Source organism: Artibeus jamaicensis, unplaced genomic scaffold, assembly GCF_021234435.1.
Source record: "Artibeus jamaicensis isolate MK-2021 breed Jamaican fruit bat unplaced genomic scaffold, CSHL_Jam_final contig_76, whole genome shotgun sequence".
NCBI lineage: Eukaryota > Metazoa > Chordata > Mammalia > Chiroptera > Phyllostomidae > Artibeus > Artibeus jamaicensis.
Window position 1 is genome coordinate 24,336,067 of NW_026521954.1, and position 20,898 is coordinate 24,356,964.

Consider the following 20,898-nt stretch of genomic DNA (forward strand, 5'->3'; position numbering starts at 1 on the left):
GGCGACCAGAGAAAGAACAGGTGCCACCTTGCAGTCCAGCCACCCCACTTTCCTTGCCTGGAGACCTTTTGGGTTGAAAATGAGCCTGGGGGGACGGCCCAGGTTAGGGCAGCCAGATTAAATGTGAGACCTGCCCACTGTCCAAAGCAGCAGCCCCCACCCAGGCAGCAGGAAGAGACTGGAGTTCTCGCCTGTCTTCTTTTGCCTGGTAGGTAGGTGTCCAGGGAGTGTCCTCTGTTTCAGTCCTTGCCTGTGCGCCCCGGGAAGCTTCTTTCTGGCGGCATTTTATGGAGCTACCCACCTGTAGGACGAGCGAGAAGCTGGACCCTCTGTGGGGGATGCAACCACACTTGCACATTTTCCATGTGTTATTCTTGATTATGTGTATGGTTTCACACGGGTCTCTCATCAGTCTAGAGCCGTATCTCTCACGTAACCCTTGGGGCAGTTGCTTACTTCGCATGAGCCTGCGGAGACAGCGATGAAGCTTCCAGACGCCTTTTATCACAGAGGGGTTGCCGTTTCTGCTCACTCCCCCCAGTCACCCCAGTCCAGAGTCCCACCCAAGATACAGGCGCGGTGAGAAAGCCTTTCGCCAGGAGCAGTTAAACATGACCTTGAGTGAACTAGTCGTTGTTGTTTCTTTTTAAGATCAGGTCCATTTCTTATGCTGTCCACATGGTCGGTATAAACATGTGTTGATTGCTTGCAATGTACAGGTAGCCCCCACTTTTCAAAAGTTTGTTTAATACCACTTTGATTTTATGAAAGCCCCATAGTACTACCTGGTTTTGCTAACTGAAAGAAATCTGGAGGATTTTTGCTTTTATGAAAAAAAAAAAAAAGTGAAAAGCAAAAAAAGCAGCCATAAGCCAAACAATGCCTGGAGCCACCAGAAGCTGGAAGAGCCCGGGAACCGACTCCCCCTCGGACCCCCCAGGTGGAACCCACCCTGCCCACGCCTTGATTTCAGACTTCCGGCCTCCAGAACGGGACGAGAGTATATTTCTGCTGTTTAAAGCCACCAAGTTTGTGGTGACTTGTCACAGCAGCCATAGGAAACACACAAGAATATGGCCTGAAAGACAAGCCACTGGACCCTCTGAACCCTTTTCTCCATCTGTAAGATGGGTTGATGGAAGTACACCCCTCAGATCAAACAGTAACTGTGAACATGGACGTGAGACACGCCTTGCAAAATCAGGGGTAGTTCACTGTCGCAAGATTTTTTCAAGGTGAAAATATTTATCCCTCTCTTCCCTGATTATTAAAATAATGTGACATAATACAAAGGCACTTAAAAATAAAATGAAAATGATCTGGACTGCACAGCTCCGGAAGTAGCTGCCGTTCCCTATGTCCTTTCTTTGGATTTGATACGCATGGGTAATTTGTGGAGTTGAATCTCCGGTCCACCGCTTCTCAGTCATTGGGCCTTTGTCGCCTTTAGTGCAGGGAGGATCACACCCACCTGGCGGGTTTGTCGTGAGGATTCAGACGGGCGATCCAGGAGACGCACTGGAGGGAAAGGGCCTGGCCCGCCGTCCGTAAATGGGGAGAGGCACAGGAAGGGGTTGCCTGCAGGTACGACCCATTCTTGAGTGTTGTTCTTATCCCACACCAGACTTCGGAACTTGAACTCCATGAAAGCAGACCCTGTCTTATCCCCTACTGGGTCTGTGCCCAGCACCCAGCCCAGGCCTGGCCCACAGTAAGTGTTGGGGAAATGCTTGTCCAGCAAAGAAGGGAGGGAAGGGAACATGTGCTCAGGACTCTTCTCTGAGGACCGTCTGCCCCTCCTGCCTCTCAGGGCTGGGACAAGTGCCTTCCATGTCCCCACGGCCTCCTGGGATTCCTCGCACCGAGTGCACATCGAAGTACGGTCTCTGCACATATGACTGTTCATTTGGTGTGTGCATCAGTCAGCAGTTTCTGTGATAATGCTGGGAAACAAATCACCCCCTCCCGGATCTCTGTGGCTTACAAGAACATGTATTTTTCTTACCCATGAGCCTGCAACTCTGCTTAGGATTCAGGCGGGTTCAGTCTGCAGCTCGTGTCTCTCATGCTGGGAACAGAGGCCGCTCCAGGGCCAGGGCTCCCCGGGATGGATGGGAAAAGCACAAGGGAGCTAAGACATGTGACATCTCTGCGGGCCGTCACTCACTAGAACAGGCACACGGTCACTTCCTCCCACATCCCATCAGCCACACTGAGTCCGACGGCTCCACATCCATTGTGTGGGGGAGGGGGCCATCCCTCACCCCAGCGAGCACAGGTGAGGGCAGGGGGAGAAGGAAGAATTGGGAGCACATGGCACCCTTTACAGAATAGCTCATGACCGAGGATACCAACTAACGCCTGTGTTGTGCTTATTATGTCTCAGGCACCAACATTAATTCATTATTCCCCCAACAACCCTAGGGAAGGAAGTACTATTATCCCCATTGTACAGATGAAGAAACTGAGGCTGGAACAGCTTGCCACATTGGCCTGTTAGAGTGTAGCAAAGTGGGATAAAACCTGGCCAGAGCAGGGCCCAGACTTATTCCTCCCCCTGCCTCTTGAGGTATCTTGTCAGTGCGTTGCTGGGGGGGGGGTGCGCCAGCCCATCCGTGTTTGTTAGTAGAATGAGAGGCAAGTGTTTATTGATCCTGTGTTATATGCCTGGCACTGTTATGTCACCCGCTTTTATAAATATCACCTGGCGTAATCCTCACAGCAACCCTGACCATTAATATTAAGCTCCCCATTTTGCAGGAAGGAACTCCAAGGCAGCGGGACAGACAGGAAGTGGTAGGAGACTCAGGGCTGTAAAGGAGGCTTGTCAGGAGCTCCAGCTGGTTGCCCCGGATGCGGCCGACTCCGTGTTTTCATGTGTCTGGGCATTTCTGTTGTGTTGGATAAAGAGACAACCCCCGGCCCACGCCGGGGAGAAGGGGAGAGAGGGAGAGAGAGATGGGGTGACACAGGCTGGGAAAGAAACGCTTTCTTCCAAAGTACGGGCAGTGGCTTCAGGCGCCCAGCAGATGGCAGGCTGTGGCCGAAGATGCCGTCAGCAGGAGCGGGGCTGCGTGTACTCCTCTAACCAGTGTGTCCCTCTGGGAGCGCCCTCTAAGGGTCCGTGCTCGTCCCACTCGGCCCCATGAGCCTCGGGGTGTACCCATTGCACCCCAGCCTTTAGTACCCTGCCCCTGGCACGTACCCCTCGCCCCCATCTGGGCTTCCCACTTCTTGTCCCCAGGGTCCCACCAACCTGTAGGCGCACCGCCCCTTAATCAGACTCCGAAGGGGGGGGGGAGCGGATCCAGAGGCTGACGCCCAGCAGCGAGTGCTGCAGAGAATGGTTTGATGGTGTGGTGCAGGCAACGGTCTCTTCGGGGCCTCAGTTTCCCCATGTACAATGAAGGGGCCAGGCTGGCCCCTAAAAGGTCTAGACCTGTGTTAATTCATTAGAACACACGTGAAGGGGAAAAACCTTGCTGAGCAGGTCTCAGCCCGAATGGGCAAGGAGGCCCCGCGGGGCGTAGTGGGGGCTCCCCGCAGCCAGGGAGGACTGACTCCAGACCCTGGAGCCCCTGTACCTCTGAACTCCCTCTGCCTGGCTCTGAAATGGGGGGCACTGATTTTTTCTGACCATGGAAATGAGGCACTTGGCAGGACGGTTGGGGATGGGGCCTGTAGGGGGACGCGGCACACAGTAGGTGCTTACATATCGCTTACTGCATGGAGGGAGGTTCCGAGGCCAGAATCTCAAGTCCTTGCGGCTGACCCTGCTCTCCGCTAGGGTGGGTGTGGCGGGAAGGCGGTGCTCGCTCCGTGCCCTCTCCTCCGGGCTGCCCCCCTCAGCTCCCACACCGAGCGTGCCACGCCCCCTCGTCCGGGCTGTCCCCGAGCTGAGCTCGCCCTCCGCGGCGCCACCTCCGTGCAGCCCCCGCCCTTTTCCTCCTTCCCTCCTCCTCCGCCCTTGCCGCCTCCATCCTCCCGCTCGCTGCAGCTGGTGAGAAGCTTGCTCCGTGGCCCCGGCACGGCACGGGAGGGAGCCCACAAGTTCCCGGGCGGGCGCGGTGGACCAGAGAGCGCAGCCCCAGGGCACCTGGGAGCACAGGGCGCGGTGGACTGGAGAGCGCAGCCCGGGGGGCGCCCCAGAGGAGGGGGACTCAGGAGAAGGGGGCGCAGCGACCACGATCCCCGCCCTAGCGCGGCGCTCGGCCCCCTACGGCTCCGCGCACGGCTGCAGCCTGGGCTGGGCACTCGCCCCGCACCCCGAGTCCTGCAACCCTCACAGCGCACCCGGCACCCCTCACTCCGCACCGAGCACGGAGCACCCGCATCCCCCGGCCGGGCATGTAGCGGCGGCGGTCGCGGCGGCGGAATATGGGCGGGAACCACTCCCACAAGCCCGCCGCCTTTGACGAGAACGAGGAAGGTAAGAAGGCGAGGGGCTCGGCCACCGCGCGCCACATTTGGGCCTCGGCCGGGTCCCCCTTTTATCTCCACGCTGTGCCCGGGCCCCAGGCACGGGGCCTCCACCCCGGCAGCCCCTGCTTGTCGGGGCCATAAGGGGGGTGGCAGGTTCGGAGAGGGGAACCCGAGACCTTGATTCGGGAGCAGAAGGGAGGTGTGGCCTGCGGAGGCAAGTCCCGCCGGCCTGGGCGCTGGTCCCGGGGAGCCAGGTCTCCGGCGGCGCCTGCATGAGGCCGAAGGAGGCGGCCTGGGCGCGGGTGTGCCCACCATGTGTGTCCACAATGCGTGCGCCTCGTGCAGCGCCGCTTCCACGCTGCTGCCAGCCTCACCGCCCAGGGCGGCCGAGGGAAACTTCTCGTGGTTGAACTCTGTGGCTCCGAGGAAGGCGGGGTGGGGTGGTGCGTGCTGTCTCACGGCCTCTGAACTCCAGGGCCAAGGGGGGCCTTGCGTCCCGGAGCGCTAGAGCCAGGTATTTGGACTAGCAGAACCCCATTTCCAGTGCTCTGTGTCCGTGGGTAACTTACTTAATCTCCCTGAAACCCAGTTTTGTCGCCTGTGAGATTGGATTATGGCACCACCTGCTCTTCTGCGCGGTTGCCGGCAGCTGAACCTCTGGCAACCACATGAAAGCGGTTGCACCGCGGCGTGGCTTCTGTTCCTCTCAGCGTGCGTTGTCTCCGTGGCGGGCCCCAAGGGACAGCTAAGCCTACTGAGCACCTCCCCAGCACCAGGCCCAGCGCGGGAGCCTCCTGTGGCCACTCGGGCCTGGGAGCTCTGGACTTCTCTCCTTCCATTTTATAGTTGAGGAAACGCCGTGTCCTGGTGACGGCTCCGAAGGGGCAGAGCTGGCTTTGAGGCGGGACAGTCTGCCCCTGGGCCCGTGTGCCCGGGTGGTGGTGGGGGTTGGTTGCTTGTTGGCCCAGACGGCATCTTGGTGCTGTCCTGCCACCCAAGACAGTTGAGTCAGGCCCATGCGGTTCTTTCTTGAAGGAGTTTCTGGTCCAGAGGCACCTAATAGTCAGTGACCAGCACTGGCGATGAGAACAGTGGGCGGGGCCAGGGCAGGGGCCGGGGGACTGATGAGGCCCAAGCCCTTCCTCCTGGTCCTTCCGGGTGGAGCACAGGTGGGGGGGCATCCAGGAGCTGACAGAGGAGAGGAGGACAGGGAGAGGGTGGAGGCTCTCGTGTGTCCCAGGAAGAATTCGGACCCCATGTAGCTGAGCTCCTCTTCAGCTACGTTCCCGGTGACCCTGACCTTGTCACGGAAGTCAGTGATCTTGATGTGGCTGTCAGCATTTCCAGGCCTGCTCTGCTCTGGGACAGGCTGCAGGGGTGGGTCTCCTCTCTGGAGCACCTTTGTCCCGTGCGCTGGCATTCCGAGGGGCTCAGACCCTCCGAGAAGGCGCACTCATTGGCCGTGGGCAGGAGGGCTTGGGCCAGAAAACTTCCTTCCTCACAAGTCAGCGTGGTCCCGCCTGTTTTGGGGAGGGGTCTGTCCGGGTCTCTAGCTCAGGCTGCTCTAACCAGACACCACACACACTGAAACAACAGACTCGTTCTAGGCAGCGGAGTGAACAACAGAAATGTGGGACCTCCCACTGTGCTGGAGGCTGGGCCGCCGAGATCGAGGTGCCGTCACGGTTGGTTTCCGGAGAGAACTCGCCTCCTGGCTTGCGGACGGCCACCTTCTCGCTGGTCCTCAGGTGGCCTTTTCGCTGTGGCTGGAGGCACTAGAGGTCTCTGGAGGCTGCTCCTCTTCGGGTAGGGACACCAGTCCCATCAGATTCGGGCGCACTTTGTGACCTCACTCAACATTCATTATCTCCTTTGAGGCCCCTTGGGGGTTGGAGTTTCAACACAGAAAGTTTGGGGGCACAGCTCAGCCCGTTACAGAATCCCCACTGATGGGAGCCCTGCACCCCCTTCACACCATGTCCAAGGTCAGGCCTTTGCGGTCCCAGTGGGGGCCCCAGGTCACGCTCTGGGTAATCCTCTCAGCATCTTTCTCTTCATTCACAGAAGAGATTCACCCCCCATACTGACGACTGTTCTTTATCTCCCAAATGAGCTGGAAGAGACTTACCGGCCAAAGAGTTACTCACAGCTGGCGTCACCAGCCTTTCGACGTCCGCGCTCTTTTTCCTCATTCCAGAAGGGGCTGGCGCCCAAGGTCAAGGGCCTGTTTCAGGGCTTGTTGAAAGACAAGGCTAGCAACAGCTGCCAGCCCAGTGACACATTAACTTATTCAATGTTGCAGCATATTTCTTAATTATTTCCGCGTGCAAGTAAAACTCGTCTATTTGCCACCAGTCAGTGGCACTTTATGTCGTAGGCACTTAGTCTTTCCCACATCTGCCCCTGTGCCGGCACCAGGGACACGGAGGGGCTGGAGGCCAAGTCCTAACCCTCAGGGAGCTCCCTGAGCAAAGGCAGAGCCAGGGCCATGCGGGGAGCCCAGGGGGCTGTGCTGCGCTGGTGGGGGGTGGGGGTCCCTAACCCTGGAGCCAGGAGGACAGTTGGGAGGAGATTTCAGCTTAGACTGCGGTAGGAGTTACCAGGGAAGGAGGAGTCGGTGGGGGGGGGGTTTCAGAGAAAGGGGACAGGAGGTGCAAATGGTGAAGGGTAATCCTGGTCACCGGGGGACCGCAGGGTGCTTAGCACTCCCGCAGTGGCCTGCGAGGCTGGAGGGCACAGGGTGAACCCTGAGTGCCCAGCCGACCATGAGTTTGGACTTGATCGTGGAGGTATTCTGGGGCCACTGAAGGATTTTAAGCTGGGAAGTGAGAGGGTCCCGTGCAGGAACACACCGTTCCACCTAGAGTGGTCAGGCGGTCGAAGATGCAGACACCCACCCGACCAGAGCACGTGTCCTTTGTAAGTAATTTAATGCTGAGCTAGATCTGAAAATTTCCCAGGTGTATTCCGATGGCAGAAGTTTAACCCGAGCCCAACGATACGAACAGGGAGTGTCACTTACATCGCAGGGACAGTTTTTTCTGACCCAGGTGGGGATAATCATGACTCAGCCAGGGAAGCCTCGGCATCTCCACCCTACCAGAGAGGTCACGGAGTCCCTCAGCCTGTGTGGATGAGCTGGGACTCACACCGGGTCTGTTCACCTCCAGAGCTGGGGACCGGGTAGTGTCCTGTGTGCTGCCTCTGGAGGCCTACGGGCCACTTCGTCCCCCGCAGGTGCGCAGGAGCACACGGAAGGACAGCAGCATGCAGACCGGACTCCGGAGGGCGTCTCTTTATACACTGGCAGGCAGGAATGTGGTGAGGATACATTCTGACAGCACTTGATCAGTTACGCGGTCATGGGGATACCAGCTTCCACAAACCTTTGTTGAGCAGTTTAACATAATGCAAGACTGGGGAACAAAAACAGAAGCATCTACCGCTTCAAATTCGTGTCAGAATTGTTAGAATTGCTTGTGAGTAGTTTTCCCTGTACTGATGTTATTGACATTGCGACATTTTTATGTACGTATACACCTACCACAAATCAAACGATCCTGCTTTTTCTCTTCGTGTTGTATTTTAAGTAGTTACGTTGCTTGCTGCAGTGTCTTCAAAATGAGTAATTTAATGGGTTTAGATATTCCATCAAATGGAACTGTCCTATTTACTTAAATATCTTCTATTGTTAGAGATGTAGGTTTCCAGTTTTCCATCTTTATAAATAGTTGCTTCAGAATTTTATACGTAGAGATTTTCTCTTCTTTTCAAAAATTCCTTACCACAAAGTGCGAGGAGGGAGGCAACTGCATCGAAGGGGTTGGAGACGTGTTAGGGCTCCAGAAACACGTTGTTACGTGTCCGGGTTCTGAAGAGGGAGCATCTTTTTCATGGCTGTGGCGGAAAATATCCCCGGGTTAGTTCTGATCGGTTCGGATGGAGCCTGGTGGGCCATTCTTGAACCAGCGCAGTGACCAGAAAGAACGAGACTCACCGGCTGGGCGGGCCCCATGCCCGGGCTTGGGCCTGGGGCTTGGAGTTGGCTCTGCTGGAGGCGTTGGGGCAGAGCGGGTGTGAACAGTCTCCGTAAGGAGTATCAGAGAGTCCACAGAGGAAGGGCGGGTGGACGCCGGGCAGGCAGGTGCAAGCACCTCACGGCTTTGGATATCTACGGAAGTTGTACCATGTATTATATATTCTTCTGTAATTTTGTTTCTGCTCAAGACACTGAGTTTCCGAGGTTCATCAAGCTACTGTGTAGCGCCGCTCATTTTCCCCGGCTGTGTAATGTTCTGATAGGAGACTGCACCTTTTTCCTGCCCGTGGACATTGGTGTACTTTCGAGTGTTTGGCTCTTGTAAGCAATGCCGCTATGGATTTTGGGTACAGCCTCTGATGCACATGTGAGGGTCTGCCCGGGACACCCCTGTACGAGAGGGGCAGAGTCATAGAGGAAGCGCATGCGCAACTTTGTAACCTAAGCAAATGCAAAGGGTTTTCCAAGCGGTTGAGTCAGTTTCCCCTCCAACACGCCCGTGAGGACGTTCCCATCGCTCTACGTCAGCACTGCCCTAAAGAAATATGGATAAATCTACAAACACCAGCCTCGCGTGCAAAATTTACATTTTCTAGCAGTAACATTATATAAGTATAAAGCTATAGATGAACTCAATAATCCGTTGTATTAAACCCAATGTACCCCAAATAATGTGCTTTCAATGTATAAGCCACATCAGAGTCGTGGAGATATTTTTCATCTTCTGTTCGTGTTGGGTGTTGAGTGTGTGCTGTGTGCTCTCAGTGTCTTCTTTGGACTGGCTGCGTTTGGGGTGCTCAGCGGCAGCTGTGCGGGGGGGGGGGGCGGGGGGGCAGGGCAGGGTGGGGCTGCCGTGCGGGGGCGGCCTTCTCGCCCCGCCAGCGGTCAGTATCCCTGCCTTTCTCGCATCTGCCTGTCGGGTGAGCCTAGCGTGGGATTTCATTGCTGCTTTAAACCGCGTTTCCTCACGTATGACGCCGAGTGTCTTCGTGTGTTTAGCCCCCACCATTGTGAAGTGCCTCTTCACAGCTTTGTGAATCTTTCTGCTGGAAGCCTGACATGAAAAGCAGACACGTCCATGAGGTTCTGCCCTGCGGCCACAGAGCAGTGGATTTGGAGCCGAGAGGTGACATTAATAACTGGTGCATATTCCCGTATGACAGTGACTCAGTGATTTATTTCTTTAATTCACGTGTGTCCCGTGGGCTCCAGATCTGTGATCCTGGGTATAACTCCACACGGTTGTCTCAAAAGAATGAATACTTCAAATTCAAAATGACCTCAGCCAAGCTCACGTTCCTCCCGAATCTCCCGGTTTGGTGGATAGCACCGAGTCTGGCCAGTGGCAAAGCCAGGCTGTCTCAGTTTTCCTTGGCATTTCGCCTCCCTCATGCCCACAAATCCAATGAGGCACCTGCCTGTGCTGATTTTACCCCTAAACATCTCTCACACCTGACCCTGTCTGTCCAGCAGCACCTCCTGGGAACCCTGAACTGCCTCCCGCTCTCTCCCTTGCCCCTTCAGCCGTCCCCCACCCACCATCCAGAATCATTGTTTTAAATTGCAAGTAGGATCAGGCTAGCCCTAAGCTTAGCATTCCTTAACGGTTTCCATTGCTGCTGGGGTCAAGAGGGGGAGCTGTGATGTGGCCTCCAAGGCGCCGAGGTCTAGAACCCACCCTGTGCTTCCTTCTCCCCTCCCCTCGTGTTCCCTGCGAGCACAGGTTAAGTGACTCAGTGCGCCTGAAGTTCCGAGCCCTGCTTCTGTCCTTATAATCCATGTTATGGTTCTTCAGCCACGTGGCATTCTTTCAGCTTCCTGTAAGTTGCATGCTCAGCCCCAGAGCCTTATGGTAGGTCCTTGCCTCTTGTCGTGGTTTTCTCCCACTTTCCTTCTTCAAGGCTGATTCTCAGATGGGTCAAGACCCCCAGGCACCCCCTCACATGACCACGTGCCCCTACGTCATGTCTATCACAGTGGCAGTTCTACACTTCTGAGTGTGAGTACTTCCTGAGTGTCTGTCCCCAGTCCCCCACCCCCATCCTGAGACCCGAGTCTCCACCGGGACAGGACCTGAGGCTCTGCGGTTCTAGTGTGGGTTTCCCTGCGTTAAGAGTGTCTGTCCTCGGGCTGTTGTCCTGGGGCATTGGCCAGAGGAGACAGAGGTCACCGCACAATCTCAGAAAGGTGACAGGCTCCCTCCTGGGACCTAAGAGATTTGGTCCAGGCAAGACGGAGACCAGGTTGTATTTAAGAAGCTCCTACTCTGGGTCCAATGCTTCCCATGCACAATTTGATTTGCTCTTCCTAGTAACACACGAGGGAGGTCACAGCTTCACATTATGCCTGGAGACTGTGGGGTTCTGGGGTTAACCAAGATTCTTAGGTGACAGAGTGGTGGTGCCTGGTCTCACCTCCTGCCGTGTGACCCCAGGGCAGTCTTTCCCCAAATGCAGCTGCTCACATCCCACCTGCAGAAGTATTATTTTTTTTGCCATAGCCAGGCACTGCCTGCACTGTTATTCACTTAAGACTTTTCTGTATCTTGACTGATTTTTACTTTAACAGGACCTTTTGCAAAGAAACTTCATATTCCAGCCTAACTTGGAAACAGACTAAGACTTCTGTAGATAGGAAGGAAGGTGAACGAGACGATGCCAAACACTGGTACTCGGTGTGGGGAAATCGCCAACCTTTGTACGTCCTCGGGGGGCGGCCTGCTCACTGGACGCTTTGCGAAGGGTTTCTAACGAATGGCCCGTCCGCAGGACCACGCGGCAGGTGTGTGGGCGCAGAGCTGTGCAGCAGACAGGTCTGCAGCGCAGGCCCAGCTCGGGGGTGGGCATGTTAGCACAAGGGGGACGGCAGGTCCTCGAAGAGGTGGGACACCACCCTTCCTTCCCATCCTTGGAGCTGCATCTGATCTCTTACCCAGTTCTGTTTCTCTCTCAAACCACATCCAGCCCCAGTGCGTGGCCAGGTCGGGTCTCCATGGCTCTGCAGTACCCCTGGCCCCTGCCAAGGGTCCTCGCAGAACCTTCCAGCACAGACGCCCTCACGTAGCGTGGTGGCTGGGTGCACGGACTCTGGAGCCCGATCCTCTGGAGCCCCCGCCGGCCCTGCCAGTTATTAGCCGACCACCTGGACTCCCGTGTGTTCACCTCCCTGAGCCTCGGGGTCTTCCTCCGGGAAATGGGGATGAACGGCACTTGCTCAGTTGTTGGGGGGCGTGGTAACTGGGGGCCGTGGGTAGAATGCACCCAGTCTGACACATTAAGAGTGCTCTGTGAGGTTTACTCAGTTAAATTTTGTGGCTGACGAACCTACACAGAGGTTAAAGGCACAGGCTTCTGGGTTAGAAGCACAGATGCGGAGCATCACAGGTTCAAATCCTTTTTTTTCTACCAATTGTCTGTGTAACCTGGGGACAATGAATTCACCTCCCTGAGCCTCAGTTTCTGCCTCTGGAGAATGGGGGCACGGTCCCACCCAGTCGCCATGGGAACGGGATGAGGCGACAGTGTGACCAGCTGGCGGCGGGCTGCATGGAGGCGGCGCCTGGCCCAACTCCTGGCAGCAGGAACAGGAAGGCAGAGACGGCCCGGGAGGCCGAGGGGGCCGCGGTTCTGACTTCCTCCGCCGACTGCCCGGCCCGCGATTGGGAGGATCTTTCTCGCTCCCGTTCTCCTAGGACACAGCCGGCCGGACAGCCTGGGCTGAAAGTCCCTCACCTGAGTCCTCGCTGCACCTGTCCGGGAGGGCCAGGCCCCGACACTGGCAAGTCCCGCGGCCCAGGGCCTGGGGAGCAGCGGTCCTCACATCGGGGTATCGACCTGACTTTTGAGTCTCGTCCTTGCTCCTCCTTGGCAGCCCCTGCAGCCAGGCGTCCAAGGGCCTAGGGTGTCGAGCTGCCGGTCACAGTCAGCTCGTGCTGCTCCGACTACCAGACTCGGGGCTCAAACCACAAACGCTTACTTCCTACGGTTCTGGAGGCTGGAAGTCCGAGATCAGGACGCTGGTGTGCAGACAGCTGCCTTCTCCTTGTACCCCCTTCATGCAGAGAGAGGGAGAGCTAGCCTCTGTCCCTCCTTACAGGGACGTCAGTCCTTCATGGGGCCCCAACTTCATGATCCCAACTAAGCCAATGACTTCCCAGAGGCCCCACCTCCAAACCCCATCCCACCAAGGATTCCAGCATATGAATTTGGGGGGGGGGGCCCACCAATATACATGTTCATAGCACTAAGGAATTTGGTTTTTATTCTTAATTCTCAGGACTGGCTACATAATTTGCGGGACTCAGTGCAAACTAAAAATGTTCAAAAGCTGGAAAAATGCTCCCAAAGGTACTAAAATATTACTTTGTAAAGCTTTTTTCTTTCTTTTATGATCTCTCTCAGTGTCTTCGTTTGTTACGGTGTTTTTTACTTGCTTCTGAGTAGTAAAGAAAGTTGAAAAGTTCAATATTAGTGTGGATTTTACCATTTATCCCTACGATGTGCAATGCCAGTTTTAACTGCAAACATAAGAGCATTTAAGTGTGTGGGGGGTGCATTGCTGAGAACCCACATTTCAGAACAGGCACCTGCACAGGTACTTCGTCCTCACCAGACGGTGGACACGCTGCTTGAAAGTCACTGGCCGTTTAGCTTTGCGGCTTGATCCACAGGCACCGCCTCCGGCCGGGTCTCCCTCCAGCTCACTGAGAGCAAGCAAGACTGAAAGGAAGCTTCTCTGGGTCGCCCTGTTTTTCCTGTCCCGGTGGGTCCTCGGTTGGGCACCAGCCATTAGCTAGCACGGGACGGACCCCCAGGCAACAGAGGTTAACCGCAGGGTCCCGCGGTCTGCAGCCTCGCACACAGAGCAGAGCGCCTTCCTCCTGCGCCTTCTCCAGCGGGGCAGTTCCGGGTGGGACAGAAGGCCCAGCGCTGTGTGCTGTCAGTGCGCCTACTCGCGCGGGCGTCTGCGAAACACAGGCACTGGGGTCTTGCTGAGCCTCCACACCTTACACTCCCCCAGGATGTGTGCTCACGGGTGTCACTCGCGCAGTGTGCAAATGAGGCACAGGCGCGTGGGGCCCCGCCTCCGCTCCGGCGAGCTCCCTCGAGTTCCTTACAGGGCAGCCAGCAAGGCTGGTGTCAACCAGCGCAGGGCCCCGCTGGGACACAGCCTGGCAGGGCTGCCCGGGCCGCACAGCATCCTGGGGGGGGGGGGAGGGGATGGCACGTTCCTCACGGCTCTGGTCTGACGTTTGCAGTTTAGGAGGACCACGCGAGCTGAAGAATGGAGGGCTGGGGTGGGGAAAGGGGCCTGCGTCCTCTGCGTTCCCGGTGGGATGTGTCGGCTGTACAGGGTGGAGACTGTCCTGCTGTGCTGCATGCACGTGAGGACACTGCTGCCCCCACAGACCCTGTCCAAGTCGTCCAGCCCCCGATCCTGTGCGAAGTGTCACTTACAGGCACCACAGCCCATCGAACCCAACCAGACCATCGCGCGGCAGGATTTTCTGCCATCCATTTAAGTGGCGGAAGACATTTATACAGGCCACTTAAAATGTAATTGTTTTTAAACAAACGAAAAGCCCCTGTGTGCCACGTTCAGTGAGTTACAGCGCGGTCCCTTAACCCTCCTTTCCGGTTCCCTAACCCGAGTGCAGTTACTCCATCCGACCTTGGGAGAGTCCAAGGGCGCCTGCGTGGGGCGTGAGAACCAGGATCAGGCGGCCTTCAGCCTTGCCTTGTGAAAGCAGTCTGCATTGGCGTGTTAGTTAGGTTCTTCCAGGAAGCTTCCTCAGGTGTCCCAGTCTCTTAAGCTGAAGTTATGCATCTTTCAGAGCTTCTGTTTATCAATCCTTTTAATTTTGGTGGCAGAGAAACAAACCCGTACTTTATGATTTGTCTTTCTTAGCCAGCACATAAGACGCAAGATCAGGCCCGGGAGGCAGGGCGGCAGTTTGGTTTCTCCGGCGAGCCCCGTGGGAGGGGCACCGCTGCCCATCCTTCAGGTGCACTTACCAGTTCGTACACAGTGGGGATGTTGTGTTGGATTTTGGTGCAGGCTTCAGGCCCAGGTGCAAGGGCAGAGGTCCTCACAGAGGACGCTGGTTTGGGATGGGTTGACAGTCACCGCCATGTAAAGTGGTTTTATATTACAGGTTGACAACTGCGTCATTTTTTTCCAGGCTCAGCCTGACCCCCACAGATTCAATTTTTAATTGCCAGCCCCGAGTTGTTACGTGGACATCTGATAGGGGCCTTACTCCTCTTGCCCCCCAGTGGAACGATATCCTGTTTCTGACTCACCCCCAAAACCTGCTCCTGCTTCAGCGAATAAAATCTCCATTCTCCCAGTCGCTCAGGCCAAAACTTCGGAGTCGTCCTTGACCGCTATTTTTCCAGTTTCTCTCTCTCTCCGTCTCCCGCTCTTCTGGACCCCCAAAAACCTGCACGGAAGACCACTGGGGTACCTCTGCGGATTACTAGGGACTCTTTGTTTTTTTCCCCATGTGTGTGTGAAATGTATTTTCTCACTTTGTTTCAGTTTGGATATTTTTCTGTTGATCTGTCTTCAAGTTCACAGACTCTTTCTTCTGTGTCGTCCAGTCTACTCTTTCAAATAAATGAATCCTAAAGTTTAAGATGCTGTATTTTTCAGTTCTAAGATCATTTGTTTTCTTCAGATTTCCTATACCTCTCCCGAAATGTCTTGTGTTTTTCCATCAAATTTCTATTTGTCTATACATTCTTTAACATTTCTGCTATTTAACATCTTAGTGGTGTGTGTGTTTCTGTGGGGCACGTTCTCTGTTTCTTCACGTATCTGGTCATTTTCTTTGTAAGCCAGACATTGTGGACCGTCCATTACATGAGGTGGTCCATGCAAAGCGCTAACTTCATCCCTGACACATTATGAATTTAGAATTCTTTAACGAAGACATCATTTTTATCCAATTAACTCTTCTCAGTTAATTTTTAGTTCTAGGATTTCCCCTTGGTTACTTTCTTTCTCTCAGAAGTGTGAAATTTATTGTTCCACTAGGAAAATAAATTAACTGCAAGTTCATTTTGATATTCAGAGTCTTGGATTTAGGTTTATGATGGCTATCTTTTGGTTTTACTTTATTTTTTTAAAGAATAGTTTTTTTAAAGATTTTATTTATTTTTAGAGAGAGGAGAAGGGAGGGACAAAAAGAGGGAGAGACACATCAATGTGTGGTTCCCTCTCACGCGCCCCTAACTGGGAACTGGGCCTACAGTCCAGGCACGTGCCCTGACTCAGAATCAAACTGGCAACCTTTTGGTTCGCAGGCCATGCTCAGCTCGCTGAGGCACACCAGCCAGGGTGGTTTTAGTTTATATTCTAGACTGTAGCCTTTGATTCTAGGACTTGATACGCACTCTCCCTGGTCCTAACTTGAACTTCAAACTCTGTGTCCCCAGCACTGGGAAGCTGCTGACCTCTCTGCCCACCTCTTCCGGTTTTTCACCTTTTGTTTCACTGGGCTCCTCAGAGTCTCACCGCACTCAGGCCCATTTCAGCAGCCAGCCTCGGACTCCAAGGGGAACCTGCACTTTGGGGGCGTTAGAATTGGTTGGGTCTTACTGAGCTATTCCTGTAGTATAAGTGCTGCAACAGTATGATGATTGAAATAGAGAGTGTAAATGCCTATAACTTCATAATTCACGAGACATCGGCTCCCCACACATCTAAGATTTGTTGCCACCAGAGCAGCAGAAGTATCACAGTTCTCCGACCTTCTCTCCAAAAGCGTTAGCTCTCCACACTTGTTTTCTTCATTCAGCAGATTTGCTGTGTGAGTCGAGCCGTTACTAATGCTCATGATGTTGGGTCCCGAGGAGAATAAAGCCCTTTCTCGTGTCTTTACACACTGTTTATATGTCCTTGTGAAAACTGCCTTTTTAGACGTTTGTCTACCCTTTTTCTGTTGTGTTTTTGATTAAAAATATATCTAAATAGGTTCTTAATTCACTCCAGCAATTAATCCTTGTGTCCAATTTATTTTCTCCTCCTTTAGACATTCGTTTATCATTGGATAAATCGAATGCCGACCACATTCAGTTTCGGTACATTATATTAATTCTCTTTACAGTTCACACAGACTTACTAGAGAAACATGTTAAACATTTAGAAGACTTTAGACGATTGTCAGTAATCTTCATTTTGATGCATTTTCTCATATTCTCTTCCCAAACACAGGCTGCCCCCTCTTTAGACTGCAAATGCCATTTTTATCCCTCTTTTCACTTCACGATGGCACACAGTCAGCTTCCTGTTCTTTCAATAAATACCGATCATTGTGTCTCTACCTGGCACAGTGCAAGACTCCCTGTAGCTGCAAGTTGGCCTGGTTGCACCTGCTGGTTTTTGCTGTGTGACGTGCACGCCCAGCACTCAATGACGCACAACAGGAAGCATTTATTTCTTGCCCCTGCCCCTGTGGCTCTAAGCGGGAGAGCAGAAGCAAACCAAGGGGGGCCTCACGGTGAGGCAGGAGTGCGAGGGGACAAGCCAAGGGCACTGGCACATTCACAGCCTGCTGTGTCACGCCTGTTACCACCGTTGGCTGAAGGAGTCACACACCCAGGTGAACCCACAGTTAAGGGGCGGGCAGAGCGCCCCGTGACCATGCAGCCGTGGCATTCACGTGGGTGTTTAATAAGGCTCCGTGGGAGTGGAGAGCAGGGACCAGCGGTCCAATCCACAACAACAGTGGGTGAATGTTACGTTTTAACTGTTTCATGTTGTGCTCGCACATGGGTGTGCTGTAGTTTCTGAGCTTGTTTCTTATTGTGGGACATTTGGCTCATTCCTGCTTTTGTTTTTATACATGATGCCAATCGGCCATCTTGGCTTATGATTTTCTCTCCTGTGTGCAGGGCTGTCTTCCTACAGTCGTGGGGTGGGAGGCGGGATTGCCGGGCACTGAGGCATTTCCAACGTCCTCCGAGGCACAATTTCTTACTCTGCATTGCTGACAAGCGTTTTTCTCTGCGTCAGTTCCTCATTGACTGGTAAACACCGCGTGTTCACAAGGCTGATCTGTACTGACATAATCTGCGTTTTGCATCTTATCAGCTAATGCTATAGGAAAATGCACCAGAAAGGTGGGGTTTGGAGCCGGTGAGCTGCATGTTTGGCCATGGCAGGTTGGAGAGGGGCATGGTGGTAAACTCTGCAGGCGTGAGTGTCCGCCCTGGGGACGGGGGCCTGCGCTGCGGGGGGAGATGCCAGTATTGCAGGGCACCCGGGCCTTTCTGGTAACGAGGCCTGGGTCAAGGGGAGATCTGTGCGCCTTCCTTGTAAAATTCTCCAGGACAGTGGTTTTTCTCCGAATTATTTTGGGAGGGCTGGGTCGCTAGGCCACAGGGGGAGGAAGGGAAAGGAACAGAGAGGAAGGTGGGCTCCCTGCTCGGGTCTCAGCATCCACAGTGACACCCCAGACTGGAGGATGCCCACTGCTGGGCGCTGCCCCCCTGGTCCATCACCTCCACTGAGTAGGGACCTGGTCACCCAGCTTCTCTCTGTGTACTCACCCGCCCCCCACACTGCCCAGTCGTCCCCGTAGTGATACTCGTTGTAAGTGAGAATAAATGAGTGTTCACAACATTCTGCGTGGGCGGCCCTCTGCCAATTTACAAATGACGTGAGTGTGTCATGACAATGAGAACAAGCAGAAGCCGCCTTTAAAAAAACCCTGCCATGATTTGAAACGTGAAGGCTGAAAATCCCACCAAGGAGAGCGCACACTGACACTCCATACGGGGGAGCCCAGTAGATGGCTGGTGGGAAATGTTGGGGTCCTGCGGTTCTGGGGTCTCTGGGTCTGAGTCTGTCTCAGCTCCAGATTCCACCCAGCAGCTCCTGTGGCTTTCGTTCCCTGCGGCTTAAATATCACCTGGGGCACCTCCATGGTCAGATTCCGGGGGAAGACTGGGGACTTGGAGAGCCACCCTCCACTTTCAGCTTCCTAAGACAAGGTGCCAGCATTTCAGTGTCCTCGATCTCCCCTCCAACAAAACTGTTTTCTCAGGGAGCCCTCCCTGGAAACCTCTGTCCCCGCAGGCATGCGCCGCTCCCTAGTCACTGTGTAGCTGCTGTGTGGTTTGCTTACTCGTCTTCACTGCTGTTGCCCCCCCTCCCCACTGAAATTACGCTGTCACAGGCAAGGATCTCTGCCTGTTGCCCCACCCCCGTGTCCCCAGGACCCAGCACCTGCTGGGAATGTGGCAGCAGCCCCGAGTGTTCGAACGAAAGGGCGCGCGTGCACTTCCTTCCCGGTCCATTTCCTCATCAGTCCATTTCCTTCCTGGTGCATTTCCTCATCAGTCCATTTCCTTCCTGGTGCATTTCCTCGTCAGTCCATTTCCTTCCTGGTGCATTTCCTTCCCCGAGCAGGGTCCGCCCAGATCCTTGCATTTGGTTGGTCGAGATCTCCGTTAAAATTTTTTCTATCATAAAAATAATACATTTTATGGTTTTAAAAAATGGGAAGAGTCCAAAACTTATACAAGGGAAGAAAATCACTGTAGTGGTTCTCACTCTGAAAGGAAACCTATGTTAAATTTTACTTCATTTCCTGGGAGGACTTTTTTTCTCTGCGAAAGTTCTTTTTTTGTTTTGAATTTTCATTTATTGATTTGAGAGAGAGAGAGAGAGAGATCGGTTTGTTGTCCCACCCACCCATGCACTCACTGGTTGCCTCTTGTATGTGCCCTGACTGGGGATTGAACCTGCAACCCCGGTGTAGCGGGGCAATGCTCCAACCAGCTGAGTTACTGGCCAGGGCTGCATATAATAATTTTTAAATGTGTTTATTGTGTAGTGCAATTTTACATTCAGCTTTTCCACTTTCCATGTAATGATAACAATTTTACCTTACCATTTTTAGTGATTTCAAAATTACATTAAATGAACTTACTCTGTTTTCCTTGGATTCTGTTGTTGGCTCCTGGTAGCATTTCCACTTTAGTTGCCACCATCAACGCTGAGACGAGCATCCTGGTGCACATCACTCCCCCTGCCTTCCGGATCGTCTTCCTGGACTGGATCTTCCCAAAGTGGAAGCAGTTCGTGAGCAGATAGAAGGCTCCGACATTCTGTCAGCCTGAGACCTCCCTTGGGGGTCCTGCAGACAGCTGACATCAGGGGCACTGAGTCGTTCCCTTTGAAGATAGATCCAGAAACTTGCGTTCTGTTTGCTTCAGATGCTTTTTGAGATGTTTTCCCTCCGGGTTGTGGGGTTTGTCAGAGAGGCCAGCTGGTACTGGGGACGGAATCAGGCTCCCGAGTTGTGTTCTCAGCTCTGGCTCCGCCCCTTGTTGCCCAGAAAGCTCTGGGCCAGTTGATCTGCTCCTGAGCCTCCTTCCCTGCCCCAGTCAGCTGCGTGCAGTTCCACCTGCTTCGTGGTGAGGGCTCAGTGAGATGGGGCACACTCAGCCTGTTGCACAGAGACCAGCATACAGCAGGTGCTCAATAAATGGACGAGGCACATCCCACTAGCTGGGACACTCATGCGACAGGAACCGCCCCCACTGCTCCCTACGTACAAAAGTAACGGACAGAACAGTGCTTTTCCATCCTGTATTTGAAGAGCGGCGGAGGGGCCCCACATCCGTTTTACTTCCTGGGGCACAGGCTGCTTCTCCGCTCTCCCTGAGTCGCTGTCCTATATCTTTCCCTCTGCAAGGCGCTGCCTCTCGGTAACAGCAGCCCCCCTCTGTTCTTAGATCTGTGTGGTTTTATTGGGTGTGTCCTGTTTTAGATAGAATGTTCTTTGGCGAATTTGTGGATCCTTTAAATATTTCCTCAACTGTCTCATGGTGTCACATGGGTCCTTTCTCACTTCCCTGTGGCCGGGGAGGCGGCTGCTGCCCTTGGCCTTGTCAGTGGGCATGTCTGTGGACTTTGCACTGTCTGCTGCGGCCCACACCCGCCTCCATGGACGCGGCAGGCACCAGCATCCAGTGCATCGAGCTGAGGAGCTTAGCACCGCGGTATTTAAAACAGCGAAGGATGGGTAAGAACCTAGACAGTCAGCACGAGTGGAAGGACTCGGCGAGTTATGACATTTCCAGGAATGAAGTGTTTGGAGGCAAAAAAACCCCCAGCTGTTTATAAAGAGGTTTCATGGTATAAAAATAATTATAATTAAAAAATGGTATTTATGGCTAGGGTCTGTCTAAGGATGAAAAGAACACTGGATACGGAAAATGCTAGAAAGCGCTCTGCTGGCGGAACCTGCTTCTGCGTGGGAGGGACCGAGGTGTTTTTACCCCATCCCTTCTCACGTTGTTGTTCTCCATTGTCTTTAATGCTGAGAGCAAATGGCTTTCTCTGTCGGGAAAAATAACTGTGCAAAAAATCTGAGAACACGGATCTTTAAGGTGGAATCGATTCACTTCGTCCTTCTGTAATTT

At 54.0% G+C, this 20,898-nt stretch overlaps 1 protein-coding gene across 7 annotated transcripts in view; it reads left to right on the forward strand.

Moving 5' to 3' along the window:
• Positions 1-20,898, forward strand: part of STK32B (serine/threonine kinase 32B) — a 204,760-nt gene that overhangs the window by 22,716 nt on the left and 161,146 nt on the right. For 4 of the 7 annotated variants that reach the window (XR_008392861.1, XM_053672492.1, XM_053672493.1 and 1 more), the window contains exon 1: positions 4,286-4,429. The exons of 2 other annotated variants lie outside the window; for them this stretch is intronic. Coding sequence is in view for 3 of the 5 variants with exons in the window: in XM_053672492.1 (XP_053528467.1) it covers positions 4,378-4,429 (52 nt within the window). In the remaining 2 variants the exon portion in view is untranslated. Of the gene's footprint in view, positions 1-3,967; positions 4,430-20,898 lie in introns of those variants that run through there. One more of the 7 variants, XM_053672495.1, reaches the window with a different exon arrangement.